The sequence below is a fragment of the Protobothrops mucrosquamatus genome, unplaced genomic scaffold (assembly GCF_001527695.2).
Source record: "Protobothrops mucrosquamatus isolate PMUCROS unplaced genomic scaffold, P.Mucros_1.0 scaffold21, whole genome shotgun sequence".
Lineage (NCBI taxonomy): Eukaryota > Metazoa > Chordata > Lepidosauria > Squamata > Viperidae > Protobothrops > Protobothrops mucrosquamatus.
The window spans coordinates 1,396,058-1,419,649 of NW_015386406.1; the positions used below are offsets into that span (position 1 = coordinate 1,396,058).

General features: G+C 35.2%; 1 protein-coding gene across 1 annotated transcript in view; it reads left to right on the forward strand.

Annotated features, from left to right (window-relative positions):
* Positions 1–18,711, forward strand: part of HDAC9 (histone deacetylase 9) — a 237,649-nt gene extending 218,938 nt beyond the window's left edge. The window contains exons 21-23 of the mRNA XM_015810790.1: positions 5,959–6,092; positions 12,257–12,341; positions 18,550–18,711. Coding sequence (XP_015666276.1) covers positions 5,959–6,092; positions 12,257–12,341; positions 18,550–18,701 — 371 coding nt within the window. The 3' untranslated portion in view covers positions 18,702–18,711. The remainder of the gene's footprint in view (positions 1–5,958; positions 6,093–12,256; positions 12,342–18,549) is intronic.
* Positions 18,712–23,592: the final 4,881 nt, after the last annotated feature.

Below are 23,592 nucleotides of genomic sequence, written 5' to 3' on the forward strand. Positions count from 1 at the left end.
AACTGGTCATCCAATGTCAACCGTGAATCCAGGAGAACACCCAAGTTGCGGACCCGATCTGAGGGGGCCAAAGTTTCGCCCCCTATAGTCAGCGATGGAGTCAGCTGACTATGCCGGGGCGCCGGCAACCACAGCCACTCGGTCTTGGACGGGTTGAGTCTGAGTCTGTTCCTCCCCATCCAGACCCTCACGGCCTCCAAGTATCATGATACAACTTAAGTAATATAGTAACATAATATAAAAATGAAAATGATTAAGCATTTTCAATCCTATATATTTAAATATCAGTGAGATTAATTAATCCAAATAAACATGGATATGATTAGGCTGATTATATCACCTTGTACATTTTTATAAGTACTTGAATCAATTAGTTGTTGCACATTTAGAAGGCATCTATGGATGTATTATACTATTAGTTAGCTATAAGATCAACAAAGTTGGGTTAAAGAGGCACCATTTTAATTGCTATGGATTTGTTTAAATAGATTCTAATTAAGCAATTATAGATGAATTCTTGCCAGCAATTATTGTAAGATCAATACCCACACAATGAAAAGATTAATTATTTAAATGCTATTTAATGAAGAATAAATATTAAAACTGTTTATTTAATACACAATTACAATCTAACACAATAAAAAGTTATATACTAGAACTTTTTTCCTAATGATTCTTTACTATGTTACTATTTTTTAAAACTAAATGGTTTGAAAATCCTACCCATTGCCTAAAAGAAAATTATCTTTTATAATGACATTTTTGAATTAAGGCCTGTGGAAAAAAGTCTTTCACAGAAACATTTTTTACATGACATTCTTGTGAATTCATTTTCATATTATTCCATTATCCTATTCAGGTATTGTAACACTCAAACTTTGATTAAGCTTCATTTCACCAGTATAATTTAAATGATATATTTTAATATAAATGTCTACAGGAAAGAAGATTTGCATATACAAATGAATGTATATGAATGTATATACATGATTTCTTAGCAGGCTATCATCTTGCAGTGCTATGGTGAGTACTTGGAAGTTAGACTATCTGAGTGGGATGATTAAATAATCACAAGTATTACAAATATTCTCATTCTTTGTTCCATGGACTATTTGCTGCAGTTCCTTGATTATCTATATCTCAAATTTTGGAAATTTGAGTTGCAAAAAATTAAGTATTAGGTAAGGGAAGATGGAGTGGATGGTAATTGCTCTTTGGGTCCTTCAAGAACATTAATCTTTTCCCAATCCCATTCCCAATTGGAGACAACCTGAATTCCCATGTCTCAAGGTGTTATGACTGTGCCTGGTGAGTTACCTTTAATCCTGGCAGCAGTTATCAAGGCATGTCATTCCAGTTCATGGAAAGTGGTTGTTGAGTTGATAGCCTGAAATAAAAGACTCCTCCAGAGATAGCTGGCTGTCCAAGTGAGGTACCTGAGGTCTGGTTTAGCTTGGGTAAACCTTGCTTTGATTTACCTTGGACTTGGCAATGCTTGTTCCTCTAGCCCACCTGGGAGTATATCATGGTATCAGGGGACTACCGAGTATAAAAAGTGGACTATGGAGTGGAAAGAAGGCTAGTGGAAGAAGCGGAGTGGAATGGAAAGAGTTCATAGTCAGTGAAAGGAGAACCAGGACTAGCTGCTTTCTTGGGGGTACTTTGCACTTTGCACAAATGAGATCAGTGTGATATTGTGCACCTGAAAGGTATGCACCAAACTGGCTGGGACCTGGGACCTCCATCAGGTATTCGGTGGATGTCACTTCAAATTCTACAAAGAAGAGAAGCAATGTACAATGTAATAAATAAATTGGTAATAAATAAAGGAGGCGAAATAGCACCATTATTTTCAATGCTCACAGCCTGATTCTAGAAGAGTGAACTATCATTTCATTCCTGTATGGATGTATTTATTTAGGACACCAAGCTTGATGACTCAGGAAGTTGTATTTTTTAAAAATGACCCAGTTAATTTTAGATGCTATTGTTGGAAGCATATCAATGAAAATTAATCAAGAGGTCATAAAAGAACCACAAGGATAAAGTGCAGAACACTGGTGGGTGGGAAAACTTTTGGCAACAGCCACTACAAAGGCTTTAATGAGAGGAAAATATGTTCTTAAGCAAATTAGAGAGCAGTGGGATGATTAAATGGTAAATAATGGTTATATACTGTCTAAAAGACAGAAACAATAGAACGTTTGAGAAGTAATATACTGTCAATTTGCTTTGTATATCAGTTTGTTTCTGAGTAATTCAATTTACCCTTTTGATGAAAACAAATAGATCTCAATGGGCCTGAGGTAGTAAAAGTGGGTAGCTGGACTTATAGACAAAAGGATCTTGTCCACTTCCTCTGGCATTATTGAATCAAGTTCAATCCCAGATAACATCACAAGACTATTCCCTGGGCAACTCATTAGAACTTACCCAATCATGCTCCAACTCCAAGCAAATCTGAGCAACTTTATCTGCTACGTAACATGAATATTCCTCATTATAGCTGAAGATGATGTTCAAGCCACCCCAACAGAGAATGGGTCATTCTAAACAAGGCCACTGGAAGATTATCAGCAGATGCAATAAGAGTGGATAAATACCAATGTTTCATCACCCTTACCACCATTTGTGCCCAAATATATTCAATGTATTTGCTCTTTGCCTTTCTCCAATTGTGCTTTGGGTATCGTTTCTGGTGTTTTATTTTTCAGAACTCATTAGAAAACCAGAGAGCATATGGGATTGATGCACAGAGAGATATTGCAGAAGAGCAATCTACTCAGGGTCTCCATCACATGCTTATTCCAGGCTGCAGCCAAAGTGCCTAACTAGTCCTCGGAAAAAACCTGAAGCTCCCTCTGGAATCCAGCAACATCCAGCAACTCTTGCCTAGGACAAGAGTTCCCTACCACAGCCCACTACTGGGCCTTGAGTGGTTTGGAACCGAGCCATGGAAGTGGTTGGCGAGTGCACATGTATGCGCATCCCCACTTGCATAAGCAGCGGGCAAGCATGTGTGCATATGCTCCATGTGCATGAGCAGCGGATGCACATGTCCACCACTTGTACAAATGGAGGTGCACATGCACATTCCCTTGCCCACTACTCACATGAAACCATCCCCTCTCCCCGCTGGTCCACAAAGCTGGAAAGGTTGGAGAACTCTGGACAAGGACAGACTGCAGAAATGGCTGCCTCAAAGAATTAGACAGCAATCAAAGAGGGAGCTGTCTATAGCAATAGACTGATGGTAATGTTCTCAAAAAACAGATCACACTGCAACTGCCCCAAGGCAAGAATCAAATCTAGTCTATGACTTCCAGAATAAATTGGACCTCTATTATTTGGGACAGATACATCCATCCAGAATCCATGAATGCCTGATATAACATCAGCAGGCGACAGGTTAAAGTTCCCAAGAACCATCAACTTCAGCCCTAAGAGTCCACTGTTAACTGTGTAATGAAATAAAGCAACTTAAGCAGGGATAATGCTGAGCAGCAGGGATATATCTTATATATAATTAGCTTTCGTCAGCATACTGAACTCTAAACCAGCAAGTGACCTCACCAAGTAGTTTCACACAAATGTTGAACAGGAGGGGAGAAAGCATCAAACTCTATGGCACTCCTAGCTCTGCCACAGGTCATCAATAAGTATAACCAAGGCTGTCTCCACACTGAATCCAGGCCTGAAATACAACTGAAGTGGATCTAGATACTTTACTTCCTCCAGAGTTCTCATCAGATTCAAAACTGAGTTATCCCTGGTGTATTTTATAGGAAGACTTTACATCTATGACTTGTTTTCTGTTCTGGACCCAGGGGTTGGTAAGGACTCCGACATATAGTTAACCTGCTTCAGTCCAAATATTTTAGAATAGATCCATCAAGTAAATGGAACTCCATTTTGTGAAGAAACAGTTGGAACTGAGTTGACAAATGTTGGTGCCCACCAAATTTTTGGTTCTAAAAAAATTGTCTATTTAAGGCTGATTTCCATTTCCATTCCAAAATGTCCCCTGAATGATTGCAGTTCACAGAAAATGCCACATAAGTACAGTATAAATCTTTCAAACCACAGGAAAAAATGCCTTCTTTATAACACATTCTGCCCAAATGGAAATGGCTTGATAAGCCATGGTCACAACTGGCATAATAGTCCATAGTAACTTTTGGAAGGCCTGGGTCAGGATCTGTAGCTGGATTCTTGATATTTTATGTGATTCAGAAGGTGAAAACTAAAAGAATGTTCTTTCTGATTTCCATACCTTTTCTAAACTCAACAGGAATAGGTTTTGGAAAGTTTATTATTCTGTGATAGAAGAGAACAGGGGCTCTTCTCTAAAGCTGGTGCCTCAATAGTTGGTTTTGCTTTGACTTTTGTTTTTTCCTTACTTATTTCTAGAATTTTCCCTGTTCTGATGTTTGATCACTGCAGGGTATTTCTTTTAGGAAATTAATTTCTCTTGAAAGCTCTTGGAATATACAAGATCCAAATTTGTCCTAAGGTTTTCCATAATTCAGTTGCCATGGTGCTGTTAATTAAAACATGGGCCTTCCCCACAACAAAGTCACCTGGATAACTGTGTATAATTGAAAAAAGTGTAATAATATTTTGTTGGCTATAAGTATTAGTAACACGGTATCTGCAGGTATGCAAGTATTTTTCCCTATTGACTGCTAAGAGGTATGAGCATTGTCCCTGATTTTTTCTGAAATTGAGTTTTCCAGACTTACTCCAGTTCCTGCCTAGACCAGTTGCCAGGTCTATGTGAAAAATAGTTCCTCTGAGTGTGGCCAAAGCTTATTTTCTTCATCACTGATTATGCTTGAGATTTCTTAGACGGCTTCCTCTTCAGATGCTATGATTTTCAGTAGAAATGAATGCTGGCAGCTCTCCTTGTAAAATTAACATATGGCATCATCTTCTAAATTAACAGTCAATATTCCATGCTGATATTTCCTGTGAGCCTCAAGGAGAGTGCTTCTGCAAAAAAAAAAAAAAAGCAAAAGAAAGGAAAAAGAAAAAATCTGTGACTTGCTTGCTGCTGAGAAATTCTCTTTTTTCACAGAGATTTCTGTTGGGTGTTGCTGACTACATATTCTGTTTTTTTAATATATATTTTTATTAATCTACCACAAATATATTTTCCTTATGTCTTTTTTTTTATTAATGTCATTAGAACAATTATGTCAGATAATGGATAGAGTATACCTCTGAAGAATATCACAGGCTTCTATGCTGTGGGCTAATAGCAAGGGTGCAGTTGTCCCCATTATAGTACAGCAAATTCTTGTGGGACAAAAGCATAAAAAGTTTTGCTTTCAGTGCTATGTATTTCCTTTGGATTCAATCAATCCTTTTGTAGATATGCCCAAAATTGTACTATAAAGTTTTTGAATACATGAATTTTTAGGTAGTTCTCTTTATTTTGGGAGGGCGGGGTTCCATTCCAACTTAACCACCACATATAACAAAACAGTGAGTAACAAGACCTTGAAATAATTACTTTATGGATGTACAAATGCACACTTACCATTTTGTACATGCATAAAATTCCATCCAAATATCCAAAAGTCCTCTCCAAACAGAATCACGTGCTTCAAACCACAAACATATGAAGGAGTTTATTGCAGATAACAAGAACTTGTTTGCACTTATAAACCATGAATTTGATTGCTAATAAAACTAGTTAATAAGGGTCACCTCTATCAATATATGTCCCCAATTTCATGAAGTTTTCTTCTATAGAAAAAGGCTTCTGTTTTTCTAAATTATTTTCAAGTATTTGTAGATGTCATGAGTTGGTGGTTCTGAGTCCAAATTATTGTTTAAAAATGATGGTACTATCATTGGTCCATTCTTCATACATCCAATAAATCATAATATGCAGTGATTATTTCATATAGATACTTCTAATATATTGATTTGCATATTTTATTGACATGGCAGGTTTTGGTCACCTCATCAAACAGTTGTTGACACTGGCAGGTGGTCGCATGGTGCTAGCCCTGGAGGGAGGACATGATCTTACTGCCATCTGTGATGCATCAGAAGCTTGTTTAAATGTTTTACTGGGAAACGAGGTAACCAACATATTCAAAGTTAATAAAATAATGCAAAATTCCTGGATATTTGTCATACTACGCTGGATTTATAATCTATTATAGAAATAGGGGTAAAGGTCAGTAGAATTACTTTGTCTTTGTAAGTACTTATAAAAAACGTTTGTGGGGAAATTTAATATAGTGATAATGGAAAACCTGTTTCATCAGCTATTCATAGAATGGAAAGTCTAAGTATTTTTTTTGAAAAATGATGCCTTTTTTTTTTTAACAGAAGTCATTGCTGCCTACATGAATCCAGCCCAATAGACAAAGATTAAGCACTGGGTTATCCATCCCTAAGACATTTTTTCAGACATCTGATCTTCTTGTGATTAATTTCCTTTATTTAAATGAAGATATGCCAAATCATTGCAGTTGAGAATTTTATTCATTAGTGAGTAATGAATTAGAAACTTAGCTATTAACACATAGTCAGCTAAAAAGCTGATTTCAGCCTTTAGGATCAATAATAAAGGATAGGACTTGAATCCTGATTTTCATAATTTGGAGATACAATTCGTTGTAGGCTATTAATCTCACAATTAGAAGCTCTTTTTTGGTGGAAACTCCATTTTCCAAATTGCATAAACATTGCACTCATTTTCATTCAAAAAGAAAAACCTGGCAAAGCCAGCACTGACTTCTCATGATGGCATATCCAACTGAACTCAAATTAGAAAGGTCAGAAAGGCACTCTGCAGTTTGTCAAATGTATTTATTCATGTGCTGAGGATTAGAATTCATAAACATGAATGAAACAGGCTTTGAAATACTTTTATATTGCTATTGTTGTTCTTGGCTTCTCTGTCCATGCAACAGTATGCTATTCCATCTACACAACTTTTCAGTAGATGCATAGACACACATACATATATAGGCACACAGACAGACATATAGATGAAATAAACCTCTGTAGGCAAAACAGTTACTTCCAACATTTGCAATGAGCAAATCAGACTTGAAGATGTAATAACACAGATTAATTACAAAAAGAGGTGCTTCACAAGAATTTGCTTTAGAATCTTTGGAAGGAAAACATCCCAGAAGAAACAAAACATACACATATAAATATATCTGATTTTTGCACAGAAAATAATCAGTTGAGAAGTTATGTTGTGTTCTACTTAGCTATTGCTATTCATTCTCTGCAATAATGAAAGATGGCTTATAATTTAAACATTTAAAGAAAGGATATAATTATACAAATACAATTTTATTATGTATTATTTATTACTTTTATATGGCACTTGATTCCCACTGACTCTGAACAGTTTACAAATGATTTAAATATGACAAACATGACAATAATAACAAGAAGTAAAAAAGCATAGATATTGCAGAATAAAAATTGGGTAGGAACAAAAAACCCCTAAAGGATAAAAAATTCACTTTAAGAGTGGGCAACTAAATTTCATTTTTGATGTGTACCATTGTGCCCACAGTATAAAAATAACAATAAAGGTTATCTTATCTTATCTTATCTTATCTTATCTTATCTTAAAATTACAGGTAGTTATCAACTTACAACCATTTACCAAAGATACAATGACAGAGAAAAATATGATTTATGACAGTCTTTGCATTTATGACTGTCACAACATCTCCATGGTCCTGTGATCAAAATTTAGATGCTTGACAACCGACACATTTTTACAATAGTTGTAGCCTCCTGAGGTCATGTGATCATCATTTAGGACCTTCCCAGCTGACTTCAGGCAAGCAATGGGGAAAGCCAAATTCACTTTAACAACTAGGTGATTCATTTAACAACCATAGCAAAAAATCATAAAACTGAGCATGATTTACTTAACAACTGTCTTGCTTAACTATGGTCATTAAGTCAAGGAATACCTTAACAGAATATGAGGCCTCTCACTGCAGAAATTACAAATTAACTGAATGAATTTTTGAACTGTACTACACTTAGTTATAAGTTAAATCATGGTGAAACAATGCAACTAGCTTCTCTTGGTTGTCAAGATATTTAGCACCTCAGATAACCCTTTTCCAACTTTGTAAAGCCACTAATTTCTGGCATAAACAGGTTTAAAACTTTCTCTGTTATATGAAAGTGCTCCCTCAACCCCTACTCCAGCCCACTCATAGGATCTCAGAACTATTTGCTTGTGAAGTTCATCATTCTATAAAATCGCACCAGCTTCCAGTTCATCTTTGGCTGTTCTGGCAGGCAACTAATGGTGTAGCTAGACCAATATCAGTTGTGTATTGTTGTTATTCATCCATTTAACATAATTTGTGATCTTGTGTTGTTACTTGATTACATATGCTACCCATACATAGTATAGTCCTTGCACACTCATTTGGATTAGCTCTTCTAAAATTTCAGGAAAGCAAGGAAAAAACAATCTACTCCTGAATTCCTTTTGCTTGATAAGTAGAAAAGACACAAAAACCAATTCTGTTGCCCTGAATATTATGCCTCAGCTATAGTGCATTTAACTTGGAAGGGAGTCCCATTAATTTCAATGTATTTGATTTCCAAGTATGTGTGCTTTGGACTACAGCCCAAATTTGGAAATTATACAGAAACCTAACTTGGATCTAAATCATACTTACTTGCATTCCAATGAAACCAGTAGAACCAACTTCTAAATGTAAACTTTTAAGATTACAGTATTTTATACTGAGAATCAGTTTGCTTCTTCCCAAGAGTATTTATGTCAGTTTATCATCACTTAAAGCTAGAAAGGATATGGACTGAGTCTATATGGATGTCCAAAATTTGAGGTTTCCAGATGTTTGTTTGAAGTGAGAGAGGGACAACAATCCATGGGTGCTGACTCCATTCCTGATCATTTTATGTTAAGTGAAAAAATCCAAGGTGGAATTGTTCATTGGTTTGATAAATTATGCTTAGAATATTGTCATGGTGTGAAATCCTGTGCAGATGAAATTCCCAATTGAAAGGATGCCATGCCAAATGTATAAAGGGTCTCACTTCATATATTAACATCTGATATAGAAATGCCAGGAGCGAAGCTGGTTTGAACAGGGATTCTGGAGTACAGTAAAAGCAGACCTGGGCCTCCTTTGCTATTTCAATTACATGACTGCTGAGTAGAGCTTGGGTGAAACAAAATTTGGCAGGAACTAGTGGTTGTTTCTCTTTAAAATCTCTTCCTAAACTTCCCTCGGGAGCCACTCAGAGGGACATTCTTTTGAGAAGTGTGAAAAGATTAAGAAGTTAGCTCCCTTCTGCAATCTGAAGTAAAAATCCTGAATCCTTAATTGAGGTATTTGGAGTAAGTGAGATTAAGCTACTTCAAGATATTCATGACACACTCAATTGGTGATTTTAAAGCAAATCCATTCATTATACAGGCAACTATCAAAACAAAGAGACCTGTTGTTTCAACTAATTAGAAGAAAAGCTTGAACTGAAAAGGATAAATTGTTTAGATACTAATTGTTTGAGATAATAGCATGAGATCAGTATTTTAAAGGCAAGGATTTTTTTCTGATAGTCTCTTACTTATCGTACAAGAAATTATAACTGAAAAAAGCTCTTTGTGTTTAAGAAATACATAGCACTTGACTTGAAAGAAACTTTTGCTAAAGAAAACTGCAGTTAGGTTGACTTTTAAGTTATCTTCCTAAAGCTGATGCTTAGGGCCAATCCTGCCATTAGATAAAATGAGACAAGCCACCTCTGACAGCTGATTTGGGATGTCATGTAATTGAAAAAGCAGAACATGTGACAATTATTAAATTTATTTTTGTATTTTTCTTGCTAAAGAAAAGTAGAACATGAAATTTTCTCCCTCAGGTGCCAGAATAACTTGATTGCTTTTAGTCTTTTGAACCCTGACAGGAAGGAAACACCTGCTGCCCAGAGGCTGCAGAATGCTGACCATGGTGAGACTCTCACTTTGCATCTTCAAGTTACTGAATAAAAGCAGTGAAAGGACACTGGAAAAAAATCCTTTAAAAGGAATAGATATAATCCATACAATTGAACCTTATATCTATGTAGAATTGAGACTGAACTAAATATCAATAAACATGGTACACGTAAGTGCAAGATCTCAGGGCAGAAATAAGAATTTTTTGAGACATTGGAGCAGAAAAGTGCTGAGTCATGGACAAGTGGACCCATTCTTTCCAAAGTATTTTTGTCCCTCTCAAATTTCCCATTTTTCTATAAAACTGTGCAACTGTGTGATTGTGAGCTCACATTTCTTTATAAAAGCCCAGTTTACCTTGGCCCCCCTTTACCCAGTGTGCTTAGAGATTCCACTTCTTTGAAAATGCCTTTTCTCATACAGTACATACACAAATTTAAAAGCAAATGCAAGAAAACATATAAGAGACCAAGTGGGTTAGCCTCAACTGTTTAAAAAATATCCTTTGGTATATCTTTTCAAGCATATCCATCAACTGGTTCTGTTGCTCCTGCACTGACCTTAGTCAGTTGTTTATGTAAAATTCTTTTATAAAGATGTATTTCCACTCTTTCAGTTTTTGTGCTCTTTGGCTCCAGCGCTAAAAGAATGCCAAGAAGCGTAGGAGTGAAGGTGATGTTGCAATGCCTGTCAACTATAGAGTGATCCCTTTTGTTCACTGCTAGGTCTCATGATATTTTCCAGGGACACCCTCTTGTCTATTTAGTTTAATGATTTTAAAGAATGGATCATTGCCATCAAAAATTATTCTCTGCAATACAGATTCTCTCCCTCTCGGAGAAGATATAATTTGTTACAATCCTTGGGTTTTTTTTTTAAAAAGTGGTTCTTTACAAGAGTGCATCTGGCATCACAAAGGTGAGAGTGTAATGATTCTACCTCTAGATTCTGATGAGGTTTCACTGACATGGAGCAGAAGCTGACAGAGGAACTGAGGCCAAAGTTCTGAAATGAATTGTTAGCTGTTTGCCAAAGCTGTTAAGGTGACACAAAGGGAGAATGATTAAATATATGAACATTATATTATTATTTACTATATTTTCTTAGGTTCCATTAATATTATCGGAACTGCAGTATGCACATATGACCTGCAATAACATTAGGCTCCCAGGCTGGATTTGCATTCCCTGATGCTTTGGGAACTAAGTTCATTAGCCTTTTGGTGAAGTGCTTTCAAGAATATGTCTTCCTTTTCAATAAATATATTCATTTGTTTAAAGAATTACTTATTGAAATAAACCTATCGTTTTTATCAAGAATGAATTATATCAGTCGGGAATTTGAAAAATAAATCTATGTTAAAGCTAATATAAGGAAAATAATTATTTTAGTTTACACCCAAATAATCTCTAGAATTGGGGGCAGGGCAATTGGGATAACGTAAAATATGGTTACAGGACTTTTTTCTTCCCAATCTAAGTAGTTGCAAACACTGCAAATACAAAGCTCTCTTTAATTTTATAAGTATTATTTACTTACTTACTTACTTACTTACTTACTTACTTACTTATTTACTTACTTACTTACTTACTTACTTACTTACTTACATTAGAATTGTACCACATCACAAAGTTGTGTACTCACATGACAAGCCTGTGTAAAAAAATTTCCATAGTCTAATATATCTACACTTGCCAAATAGTTATACAGGAACATCAAAACAAATTTCAACATCATAAGCCATAACTGCACTGTACATAGAAATTTATATTGATATTATACTTTGTATTACTCATAGATATTGTGTAGTGCAAATCAAATTAATGTGTTAATTTTTCGTTTTTTATTTCAGTCATATGAATTATGGGGTGGATGTTGATATTGTATGATTTTTTCAATTCTAAAACAGCTTCAGTAATGTTTTGTTTTGGTGTACAGCTGCACATATAGACACAATGGAATTTGATTTGTGAGTAGCTTACCAAAATTACCGAAATAACTAACATTTTTAAATGACTATTACATAGACATGCACCTGCTCAAGAGTCTCTGAAAATTAGTCTTGCAGTCATTGGAAAGCCCCCTTGGAATTCAATTACATGGTTGAAAAATAGAAAGCAAAAACTTTGTCTTTCTCTCCATGGAACAGCAAGGAAAAATCACAATTATCTTCTCTGATTGATATTTTCGGAATTCAATATTTTTGATGTGTTTTTGTTTCCACTGAATTGTCAGTATATTCATACCCTTTACTATTGATTTCTTCTATTTTTTTTCCAGTTGGAACCCATCTCTGAAGACATCCTTCATCAAACACCTAATGTGAATGCAATAGTTTCTTTGCAAAAATCTACTGCAATTCATAGTAAGTTTCAGGGATTTACTCATCCCTAAACATTTAATATTATCTTTATTAACTGTATAGTTTTTTAGGATATGTAAACAATCCATTTTTTCTTACTAGTCATAGCATAATAGCACCATATAGTCATCTAGTGGATTCTTCTTTCTCCCTCCATTAATAGAAGTTTCCAGATACCTTTTTGTTGTTGTTGTTGTTGTTGTCTATTGGCAGCTCACTCATAAACTTTCCATACCTGGGCAACTATTCCTATTGAAAGATATGGATGAAGAATTGATTGCAATTGAAAATATATTGAAGAACCTGACATACCTAGATGCATTATAGGGCTCACTTTAGAGCCCATAATCTTTAGAGCTGGTGGGAACTTTGAATTTTGAAGCTAAATTGAGGCAGATAAGAATGCACTTAATAGTGATTGCTCCTTAGCATTGATTGCAATGCCAGAATATATTTTCTATCCCCTTCCAATTTACTTTTTTATTTTTCTAGATATATGGATGCTCACAATTTTTTGTTCTCTAAAAATACATACTGCTCTTATAGTATGTGGTTTTCCAAAATATTCCAAGTATTGCCATAATATGTGTACAATTCTAAATATAGTTTTTGTGAAATGAATGTTGTGCAGGTGAATAATGCTAATGTTTTCAGCCATTTTGATAACTCTTCTATTTTAGCTCCTGTGACTCTACTATTAGCTATGGTGTTAAATGATGAAGATTTTCTCTATACACTCTGTATTTCATTGTTAAATCCCAATGTTTTTCAGTTCTTTTTGAGCTACACTATTATGCTTTGTTATTATAGCACATTCGTAAATTAAACTTGTAGTGATCAATTATTGTGATGTATGGAATGTTATGTCCTAGATGTTGGTCTATATAAATTCAGAAATATCAAAAAAAAAAAATCACATGATCATTCTGGAACTTTTTTTCAGTGTTGCAGTCACATCAATATTTTATGACATCAGATCCATACTTTTTACATAAATCCCATTGTACCATTTTTGTCAGTGTTTATGTCTTTTCTTATAATTTGTCTGAATAATTTTGATAGAATTTGGGAAGAGTTTCATCTTTCTCTTTACAAACTTCTATTTCAATGCTTTGAATTTTCATTTTTATTCAGTTGTTCTTAGTGCCTGTTCTTATGCTGCAATATTTGCCCTGATGTTTCCTTGATTGATCCAATATAAAGCCATTGTCACGTTTTGCCACTGTCCATATTTCACTCAGTTTTTTTCAGATATTGACCTGATTTGCAGATGTTTATCTTTCCAATTTCTCATTTGCTGGTGTAACTGGGGGAAAAGGTCATTATTATTTATATATGTATTATTCATGATTTATAGTAATTATATATAATATAATAAATATGTATTACAATTTAATGCAAATAATTTCTTAGAAAATAAAAACAGGTTGATCAGGGCTCCTGGTGTGAAATGTTTGTTCAGAAGAGTGATGATAACTTTTATACTGGGGTTTACATACCCATGTTTGAATTATGTCAAGAATACACCATTTTTTTAAATCAAGGGCCACCAGTGCATCTTTGTGGAATTTGCTGGACAGAAAATAGGCATTGTCAAAGCTGAACGTGGATAATTCCTAAATTATATTAATATCTTTATTAATAGCTTCTCCTCTTATGGATGGTATGTGTCTTCAATCTCGAGTCCTCTACCAGAGATCTGGGAGTTTGAGGCTTCTGCGCAAGATGTTAACTGTTCCTAGCCCTGCACTCCTCTGGACAGAGAGTTCTGATGTCATTCCTGTGCTCTCTTGGAGCCACTCTCCCAGTTTAGGAGTCACAGCCCCAAGTACTCTTACAATGACTGGGACTATTTTATTTTCCATATCCTCTCCAAGTTCTCCTTTAAGCCCTGGAATTTTTTTAGATTCTCATATTCTTTTGTCCTTATTTGCTGTCAGTTGGCACCACTACATCTATCACCATTGCTATCTTTTGGTCTTTGTTTATTACCATAATGTCTGGTAGATTGGCTAGCACCCACCTGTCTGTCAGGATCTGGAAGTCTAATCAGACCTTAGTTTCCTTATATTCCATTCTTTTATGGGATCCCCATCTGGATTTAGGAAGGTCTAGCTGTGTATTGTGTACAAGAACATTTGTTGTGTCATTCAGTGTATGCTGTTTCTGCTTGTTATCTTATGCCCTGTCACTATGTGTTGATGCTTTCTGTAGAGTAAGGGTGTCAAACTGCTGGCCCACTGGCCAGTTGCATCATACGGATGCTGCGCCCATCCCAGCTCCGGCAAGGCAAAAAAAGTCATGATACGTCACTACACGTCACGTGACACGACGAGTTTGACACCCGTGCTGTAGAGTCTGCACCTTGGGTCCTGTCAAGTGAGGTAGACCCACTTCTATGGAACTGCTGCTTAGTGTCTGTTTTTGTGCTGCTATGATCAGTGCCTCACTCAATGCTGTCTTTTAGTCCAGGTCTTTCTAACCACTGGTAGGATTTTCCAAAGTCTGCCACATCAGCTCTCTATTGATGGTTATATCCCATGCAGAGTCTTGTAAGCTTCAGAAAGGTGTTTTTCTTTGAAGAAAGTTTATGCAAGCACCTCTTCAAAGCTGCTTGTTGGCCTCTTCCATTTGTAAAACAAAGTAAAGCTCTTGCATTACTTCAAATTAAGGTGTTTCAAACCTTTGTCTGATAGTACCAATAGCCAGAAGGGATTTTTGCAACTGCATGGAAAAGATTCTTCCAGAACTAAACTTCCCAAACAAGATTTCTGAGTAACACAAAGGCAATCCTACCACTTCAGCAAGAAAATTGCATTGCCTCCAAACAAGCAAAACACAGCCATTTTGCAAAGACAAAGAAAAAGGAATAACAAAAAACAAAATCTTATTTCCACAACTGACAGGGAAATATTTGGGATAGTTTACATTTTTGTTAACAAAAAGAACTGAACACAATTTTGTGAGTGTTACAATACATTTTCATTCTATTTGCTGAGAAAAATGATCAAAGCAAACATGAGAACATTGAGTGTTGTGCTGATTTCATTGTAAGGAATAGGAAAAGTGAAAGTGTCTCTATTTTTTCCAGTTGTTAATGGCACATTTGTGAGTTTTGAATCAGATGAAGTTTGAAAGATGCAGTTATAGAAAGCCAGAATTCTAGCTGTGGGCTACTATTACTTGAATTTTTAATACCTTGACAGAAGCTCAAAAGTGAACCATAGGCTATCATTTCATTTATGGTAAAATAGAGTATTAGTCCTATGGCAATATATTTGAACTGCTTTTTCTTGAAACACCAACCCACTTTGTGAACACTGAAATCTATAAATAAATGGGATTGAATACTTTGTTCCCTGAAAACAGTGATTGTTGCTTAATATGCTGTGAGAACATTGGGGAATGTCTCTATAACTTTATTTGTTTGTTTGTTTGTTTTACTGTAGTCTCTAAGTATACCTTTGATAACAATTTTAATTTTTGTATTTTTACATGATATTTTCCCAGATCTAACAATTATAGTGCCTTAAATACAGGAGGAGGTGGGGAATGTCAAGAATTTTACAAGTTGGAAAAAAGCCAATTTTCTGATGCTTTTAGTGCATTTTCATACATTACTCAAAAGCAAGCCCTATTGAGTTCAGATGGGATTTAATCTAAGTTAAGTGGGTATAGGGTTGCAGCTGGGAATCTTAATTTTGTAATGTATTTCAGACTTTATCTCCATAAAATCCTCCATTATATATAGATCCTAGTAACAACTTAAGGAGTTCTGGTAATTTCTTTCAAAGGAACTGTCTTCCTATCATGTTGCATAAGTTGATCAAACAAATTTTGTTTTACCTTCTCCTTAGCTATTTTACCGCTTCTAATATGGTACACAGATAAAAGAAAGCCTGTCTCTTGATTTAGACTGTGCTGCAGCAAAAAGCAAGTTGCTTCCAGTTTAGTTTCAACGCATTGTATTTACAGCTGGATTTTAATATAGTTTAACAAAAATAACTCACCTTTTCCTGGTTGGAAACCTAGTACAGGCTTTTCATATACGTGGTTATCTTTGCTTGCAATCTCCTAACAAAGCATGGGCTGGGAAAATGATAGAGGACCCCACTTCATGACTAAATGTACTACAACTAGATGTCTGCTGAGATTAATTCACTATTTTTGGCTTGGAAAAAAGAAACCAAAAGAGTTTTTACACCCAACTTCCCAAGGATCATACCAAGGTTTGATATGATACAACCACACCAGTTAAAGTGATGCAAGACAATTTTAAAGGTAACCTTATTTAGAGACATACGGCATAGTGTAGCAAGAAAAAAAATCAACAGTGGTGACTATACTGAAAATTCTTAATTTATCCTAACATTATAAATAAAAATAGTTCACTATCAAAGTGCTTTTCATATATGTTTACAGCAAATTTTGGAATTTCAACCAGTTCAATCTGAAATTTTGAATTAATGCACACTTTCATTTCAGCTTTAGGTTTTCCTAACTTATCCCTTTCTGTTAAGTAGAATTTTCAAAAGTTTGAGCTGTATTCAATGTGTTAGTCTACAAAGTGACACAAGACTCTTTGTTACTTCATATGATTGCAAGTTCTAATCTCTAGGGATCTCAAAAGGGTCAAAGTCACTACTCCAATGATTCTGAAAATTGTTTGAGTATTCTATGAAAAAGCTGTCCACTCCATAAGTCTATTCTAAGTTCCCAGGAATATTCTGGAACTTACCTGTAGCAGATTTTTGGAAGAAATACAAACCTAGCCAGGCTCATGTACTCCACACTCCCAATTAGAAGGCAGACTTTAATGAAGTCAGACTTCATTAAATTGGTTCCTTCTTCAATGTGCTGGGAACCCAACTTCCTAAATTGTTCTGTGGAATTGTAGAGGTGTCCGTTCTAGCACATCTGGAGGGCCCACCACAGGAAAATTATGATACCAGAAAAAAATAGGTATTTTGTGCTATTCATAATGTTATTCATAATATTTTTGTCTATTTATTTATCTGGTTTGTTTCTTTTTTTAAAAAAAATGTTTATTTTTGGCACGAATTTAAAACTTTTTTAAAAACCCAAAGATTATATCATTGTCATTATTATTTTATCCTGCATTTTTAAGAGATATTTTAATCATCTCAAGGCACACCTAATATTCCTTCCTATTTTCCCTATAACAGTAACCTTGTGAGGTGGGTTGGACTGAAAGACCTATGACTGGTCCAAAGCTACCAGCAGGCAATCATGCCTAAGAGAAACCTAGAATTCATTTCCTGGTTTCTACCCACTGTTCCTTCATCACCGTACCAAACTGGTTCATGAACTACTCTTTCTTTTCCTATCTCTTTTGAAAGCTTCCCAATAATATATGGCCCCATAGCAAAGAGAGATAGATTGGTGTAATAGTTAAGGCATTGAGTTAGAAATTGAGAGACCACAAATTCTAATCCTGCTTTAGGCACAAAGCCAGCAGGGTAACCTTGGGCTAGTTCCTGTCTCTCAACTCTAGGAAGGAGGCAAGGGGAAACCACTTCTGAAATCTAGCCAAGAAAACTTCAGGGACTTATCAAGGTGGTCATTAGGAATTAACACTGATTCAAAGACATTAAAAGAAAAAGGGAAAAGTCCAGTGCATATAATCATATGGCAAATAAATTATTGTTCTAGTACATCTCCTGATGTTTGTAGATGAAAGAACATTCAGAACTAACACCTGATTGTTCTGATGGCATAACTCTTAGAAAGATCTGTTCTGGCCTTTCTAGTTTCTGCTCCTGTCACAGGCATTTCTGGATTGCTCTTTATTTTCACCAACTCCATTTCCTTCTTAAGGTTGTGAGAAATGTATCTTCCAGTTCTAAGAAATGCCAGATCTTGAACATATTAATAGTGTAGAAAATACTCATTCTACAAAAAAAAATGCAGTGTTTCTTTCTCAGATGCTCAGAGATCATTAAATTCTGTGCTGATCTTTTTAAAAAGTTTATTACTTTCTCAGAAGACTGTGACACAGACCTTGGAAAGAGAGAGAACTTTCCAACTTGGCACTGAGGGCTCAGAAACATAACTTCACTGCAGTCATTTGGAATCCCAGTTACTCATACTCATATACTTAGAAGCTCTCTGTGTTGAACTTAAGCAACTACTTGGGCTTATACCACCGTGTTAGTGAAATTTCCCATAAATTATGGTGTGTTTTCTTTAGGGAAGTACTGGAAGTCTGTGAAGCCTTATATCATGCCAGTTAGCTGTAAGTTGGCTGAAACTCAAGAGAGAGAGGAGACAGAGGCAGTCTCAGCCATGGCCTTACTTTCAGTGGATGTTGAGCAGTCTTTTCTAAAAGGACATGGCAGGTAAGTCCAAAATCTTAGACACTAAAAGTGTCAAATAAATTAGTGGCATGACTGAGAAAATACATTAAAAGCTGCATTCTCATTGTCTTTTGTTTTTAAAGCCCAGTGCTTTAACTAATCAGTGGAATGGCTTGCCTCCAGAAGTTGTGGATGCTCCAACACTGGAGGTTTTTAAGAAGAAAATGAACAACGATTTGTCTGAAATATTATAGGGTTTCCTGCTTGAGCAGCAGGTTGGACTAGAAGACCTCCAAAATCCCTTCCAATGCTGTTATTCTGTTATACCTTTTTTTAAACTGGAAATGCCCCCCCCAAAAAAAAAACCTAAATGGTTTTGGGATTTTTATTTTGGGTGCCTGGCAACTGGCTTGCCTTTACAATTGGATGTAATAATGTGATGTGACCAATTTGTAACATTTTTGTCGGTTTCCAGAAAAACCATCCATTCAGAAGTATGGGTTTACATTTATAACATAGCATTGGCTTAATGCAGATTTGCTTTATAACCATGGTGATTAAGTTAATGACTGTCACAAAAACTGTTACAAAATTAGGTTCAATCATGTGGCTGCCTCAATTTATGACTGGAAAGACCTAAGAAAGACATGTCCCAATTGCAGTCATAAGTTGAGTACTATCTGTAGCTTATTTCTTACATCTGTAGCTTATTACCACTCCTGCAACACTGCTGTTATTACCATTCCCAAGTTTTGTTGAAAGGATTGGAGATCCTAAGAAAAGGACAATTGCTATGTTATTGTTCCTAAGGTTAAAGAAAGCATGTCCCCTTAAAGCTTTTAAAAACAGCAGCTAAGAGAATCATTATACACTATTTTTTAAAAAAGAAATCTTTACTGCACCTGTAATGTAACATTAATGTCCACTAATGCTGCAATAAGTAGATCAAAAGTTCAAAAGGGAAGGGGATTAGGGGACTAAAATTATAAAAATTGATGTATTTATATGTTATAGGTGAATAATAACTGTATTGAAAAGAGGAGATGCTCGGCTGGCACCCCAAACTGCACTCAAAGAGGCGGTTAAGAAGGGAGAGGGGATGTAGTTAGGTGGAAAGGAGGAAGGTGGAGAGGTTGTGGGATCAGAGGGAGGAAGGACAGGAAAGTGAATGAGGGTGGAGGGAAGGCGGGGACCGCCGAGCATCTCCGAAAATGTATTGATTTGGATTATTTTTTATTGCTTGTATATGTAAATGCATCATATTGGTATTTGTTGTTTAATTACAAAAATTAATAAAACTTTATTTAAAAAAAAAGTTCACCAAATAATATCTTTAGTATCAGAAGCACTGAGCAAGACAAATCGTCATGAAAAAAGATGAAGTAGTCATTCTGAGGGCTGACTTCATTAATGTGCTGAATTATTTTCCCAAATCCCAATCCAATTGGATTTCTTGTTAAGGCATTATTATCTTTGGTATATATGGTATAGTCCTGCAAAGTTTCAATCCCTCCCTCATCCATCCTTTGTACATTTTCCCATAGATTCCTTCTATGTGATATATCTAGACCTCATAAACTTTAAATATTCATCAAGAAAACCATGATCAGACTGCAATTTTGTTAAATTAGTGAAAATTAATAAGATAGTTGTAAGAGGAAAGTGGAATATTTCTACTCAAGACACGCTTAGATCTTGCATAGACTGCTAACATGGAAACTAGGAAAAAAGTGAATTTGAAATGAAATATTGGGTTTCACCTGGGATTCTCCCAATGCTTTCTGGGAAATAAAAACAGGCAAAGAGTATTTGAATCTCCATTCAGAACCTTATTTTATAGAATTGTTAAATTTATGTCCAAATCAGCCGCATTTTGTCAATATGAAATAACGGTTGACAAGCAGGGGAAATGAATTCTCTTTGTTATTCTCTCAGCTTATCAGTTTCAAATCAGTGAATTTTCAGGCGCTTACAGCAAGTGGGACCAATGTGACTGAGGCATATGATGAAATAATCCTGCTGAATCTGTGCATGTATTGATATTTTTAATAACTGCATGAAAGGACATCTGGAAACCTAATATGTGCTTTATTTCATAATGAAATAAAGATGAAATATAAATACATAATTGTGTATAGTTATGTGCTTTTCAGCCCAAAAGGGCCCCAGAGGAACTTTCAAAAATCAATACCTGCCTCCAGAAGTAGTGAATGCTCCAACACTGGAAGTTTTTAAGAAAAGACTGGACAGCCATTTGTCTGAAATGGTATAGGGTTTCCTGCCTGAGCAGGGGTTGGACTAGAAGACTTCCAAGGTCCCTTCCAACACCATCATCATCATCATCATCATCATCCTCATCATCATCATCCTCATCCTCATCATTATCATCATTATTATTATTATATAATTTCTATCCTCAGGGTTGCACATAAAAACTCAATAAAGATAAAAAAAATTCAGAAGAAATAGAATTCTTCTAAATTCTCTATAGTAATTCTGAAGATAACTCATTTACACAGTGTGGCCAATTCATCTAATTTCACTATTCCCACATTAAGAATATGCCAAGGTTGAGGGGCCCAGTACTGCATTACAATGGCATATTTCAAAAAGGAATGGGGTCAAGTTAAAGCATTAAATGTACTTGGAACAATAATTGCATTTAACATAATTTTATTTTCATTTAGAGATAATCCAATTAATGAAATATATTATGATTTTCTTATGTATACATATTTCCTAGCAAATTAGCTTTTATAGACATATGTGGCTTGAGACTTTCTTATTTATCTTCGCAGACTTAAAAAGTCATTTACTGATAGGAACAAAAAAATGGCAAACATTTTTGACAGTTTTTTTTAAAGTAGACAAGTATCTTTAGTAATTTAGTAATTAAGCAGATGGGTAGGATACAAATGATACTGTAACTTAAGATGTTGTCCTTTACAAAAAAAGAGAAAGGAAGATCCAGGATTATCTTATACTGATGAGAAATATTAATGTGCATTGCGCTGACTAAAATCAGGAGTTGTCTTTCTATGAATTAAGCAAATCATACTTTGTTTTTAAGTGAAATGGGATCAATGAATAACAAAGAGAATTCATTTCCCCTGCTTGTCAACCGTTATTTCACATTGACGAAATGCGGCTGATTTGGACATAAATTTAACAATTCTATAAAATGAAAGAAAAACTGCCAACTCACTTCACCAATCAAGTATTTCCATATGATGTGTGAATAGTTCAATGCACAGAGCAGTCTCTCTCTCTCTCTCTCTCTCTCTCTCTCTCTCTCTCTCTCTCTCTCTCTCTCTCTCTCTTTCTCTCTCTCTCTCTCTCTCTGTGTGTGTGTGTGTGTGTGTGTGCGCGCACACACACACACACACACACACAGATCACTCAGAAAAGTTTTACAGTGTTTCTGTAAAAAAGAAAAAAGACATTGTACACTTTTTACTTTTATTCAAGCCAAATGCTTTTGGCACTTTCGCAGAACAAGGAAAGTCCAAATGGAATAGAATTGGACTGAATCCATTGAGTGAAAAAAAGGAGAAAAAGGAATGAAAAACAACCAAACCCTTTACAAGTGAATTGCTTTGAATGTTATGAAGAGAAGGTTGTAGAGCTATTGAAAAAAGATTTTGTGTAGCCCACCTAACAGAGTCCTAAAGCATTCTGACCCTGACAAATACAACTGTTATCTTTAATCCCCAAGGTCCAGCAGGTCTTTTGCCCTAGTCTAAATATGTTCATAATGAGCTTGCAACAATAGAATTTGCTTGTAAAGTACTGACTTGCCCAAGCCTAAGGATTTAAAATGAATTCCATAACAGATTCTGCTGGAAGTAAATTTGGATGTTTCATTCCCAGAGAGTTTATGCCAAAATGGATGTTAGAAAAAATTAATTTCTGCAATTATCATCCTTCCCTGGGAGGGGGGAGAACGGCTCACATCAGGCTGACAAGGATCTACATTTCAATGAGTTGTCAAAGAATTTCTTTCATACTGATAGAAGAGAATAGTTGAACAGTGGGGTCCGTGATACCCTCTGAACTTGGTTGTTTCAGAGACTGTAATGCAATGCCCAGAAACTGTAGCATTCCTATGCATACAACTCAAAGTATGGATCGGGTACATAGATGACACCTTTGTCATAATAAAAAAGACCAACTAGAAAACACATACAAAACCATCAGCAGCATCTTCAAAGAAATAAAATTCTATAGGATAGAAGAAAACAATAGCACACTACCTTTCCTGATAGCTCATCACAGAGGCATTGACAGCAAATTAGAAACACAAATCTATCATAAAACTACCCACACCATCCAAGTGCTCCACTACAAGTACTCCCCACTTAAGAGCTTCCATTTCAATAACATTCAGTAGCTTTAACAGTAGACAATAAGATGGGAAGATGTTAGTTTGTTTAAGAATATTATCTAAACCTATGAGTATGATTTAGACCATTCAGGAAGATTTTATATTGAAAATTTTGATTGGTACTTCTACTCACATGATTAGAATTCTATATTAGGGTTCTAGCCTTCACTGGAAAATAGTATAAGTATATTGCACATATGGGAATGTATATTTAAACTACTAAATGCCATTTCATCCCACAGTTTTCTTACACCTTTAATTAATTTGAAAGGATTACATTTATGCAAACACAATTTAGTAGAGTCTCTCTTAATTTTTAAATCACTCTTCTAGAAATCTCTTACAAGCTACATATGTACATGTCATTTTATAGAACTATATAAATGTGGTTAATTTTTCCCATTCCCTATATTCACATTGTAATCTATGTCAGTATTTCTTAAAATGTGGTCTGAAGACCCAAGACTGTCTCAAAAACAGAATTATTTGCCAGATATTAAAAATATTTGCAAAAATTTAAAACCATATCACTGTTCTCATTATTTATTTGTTA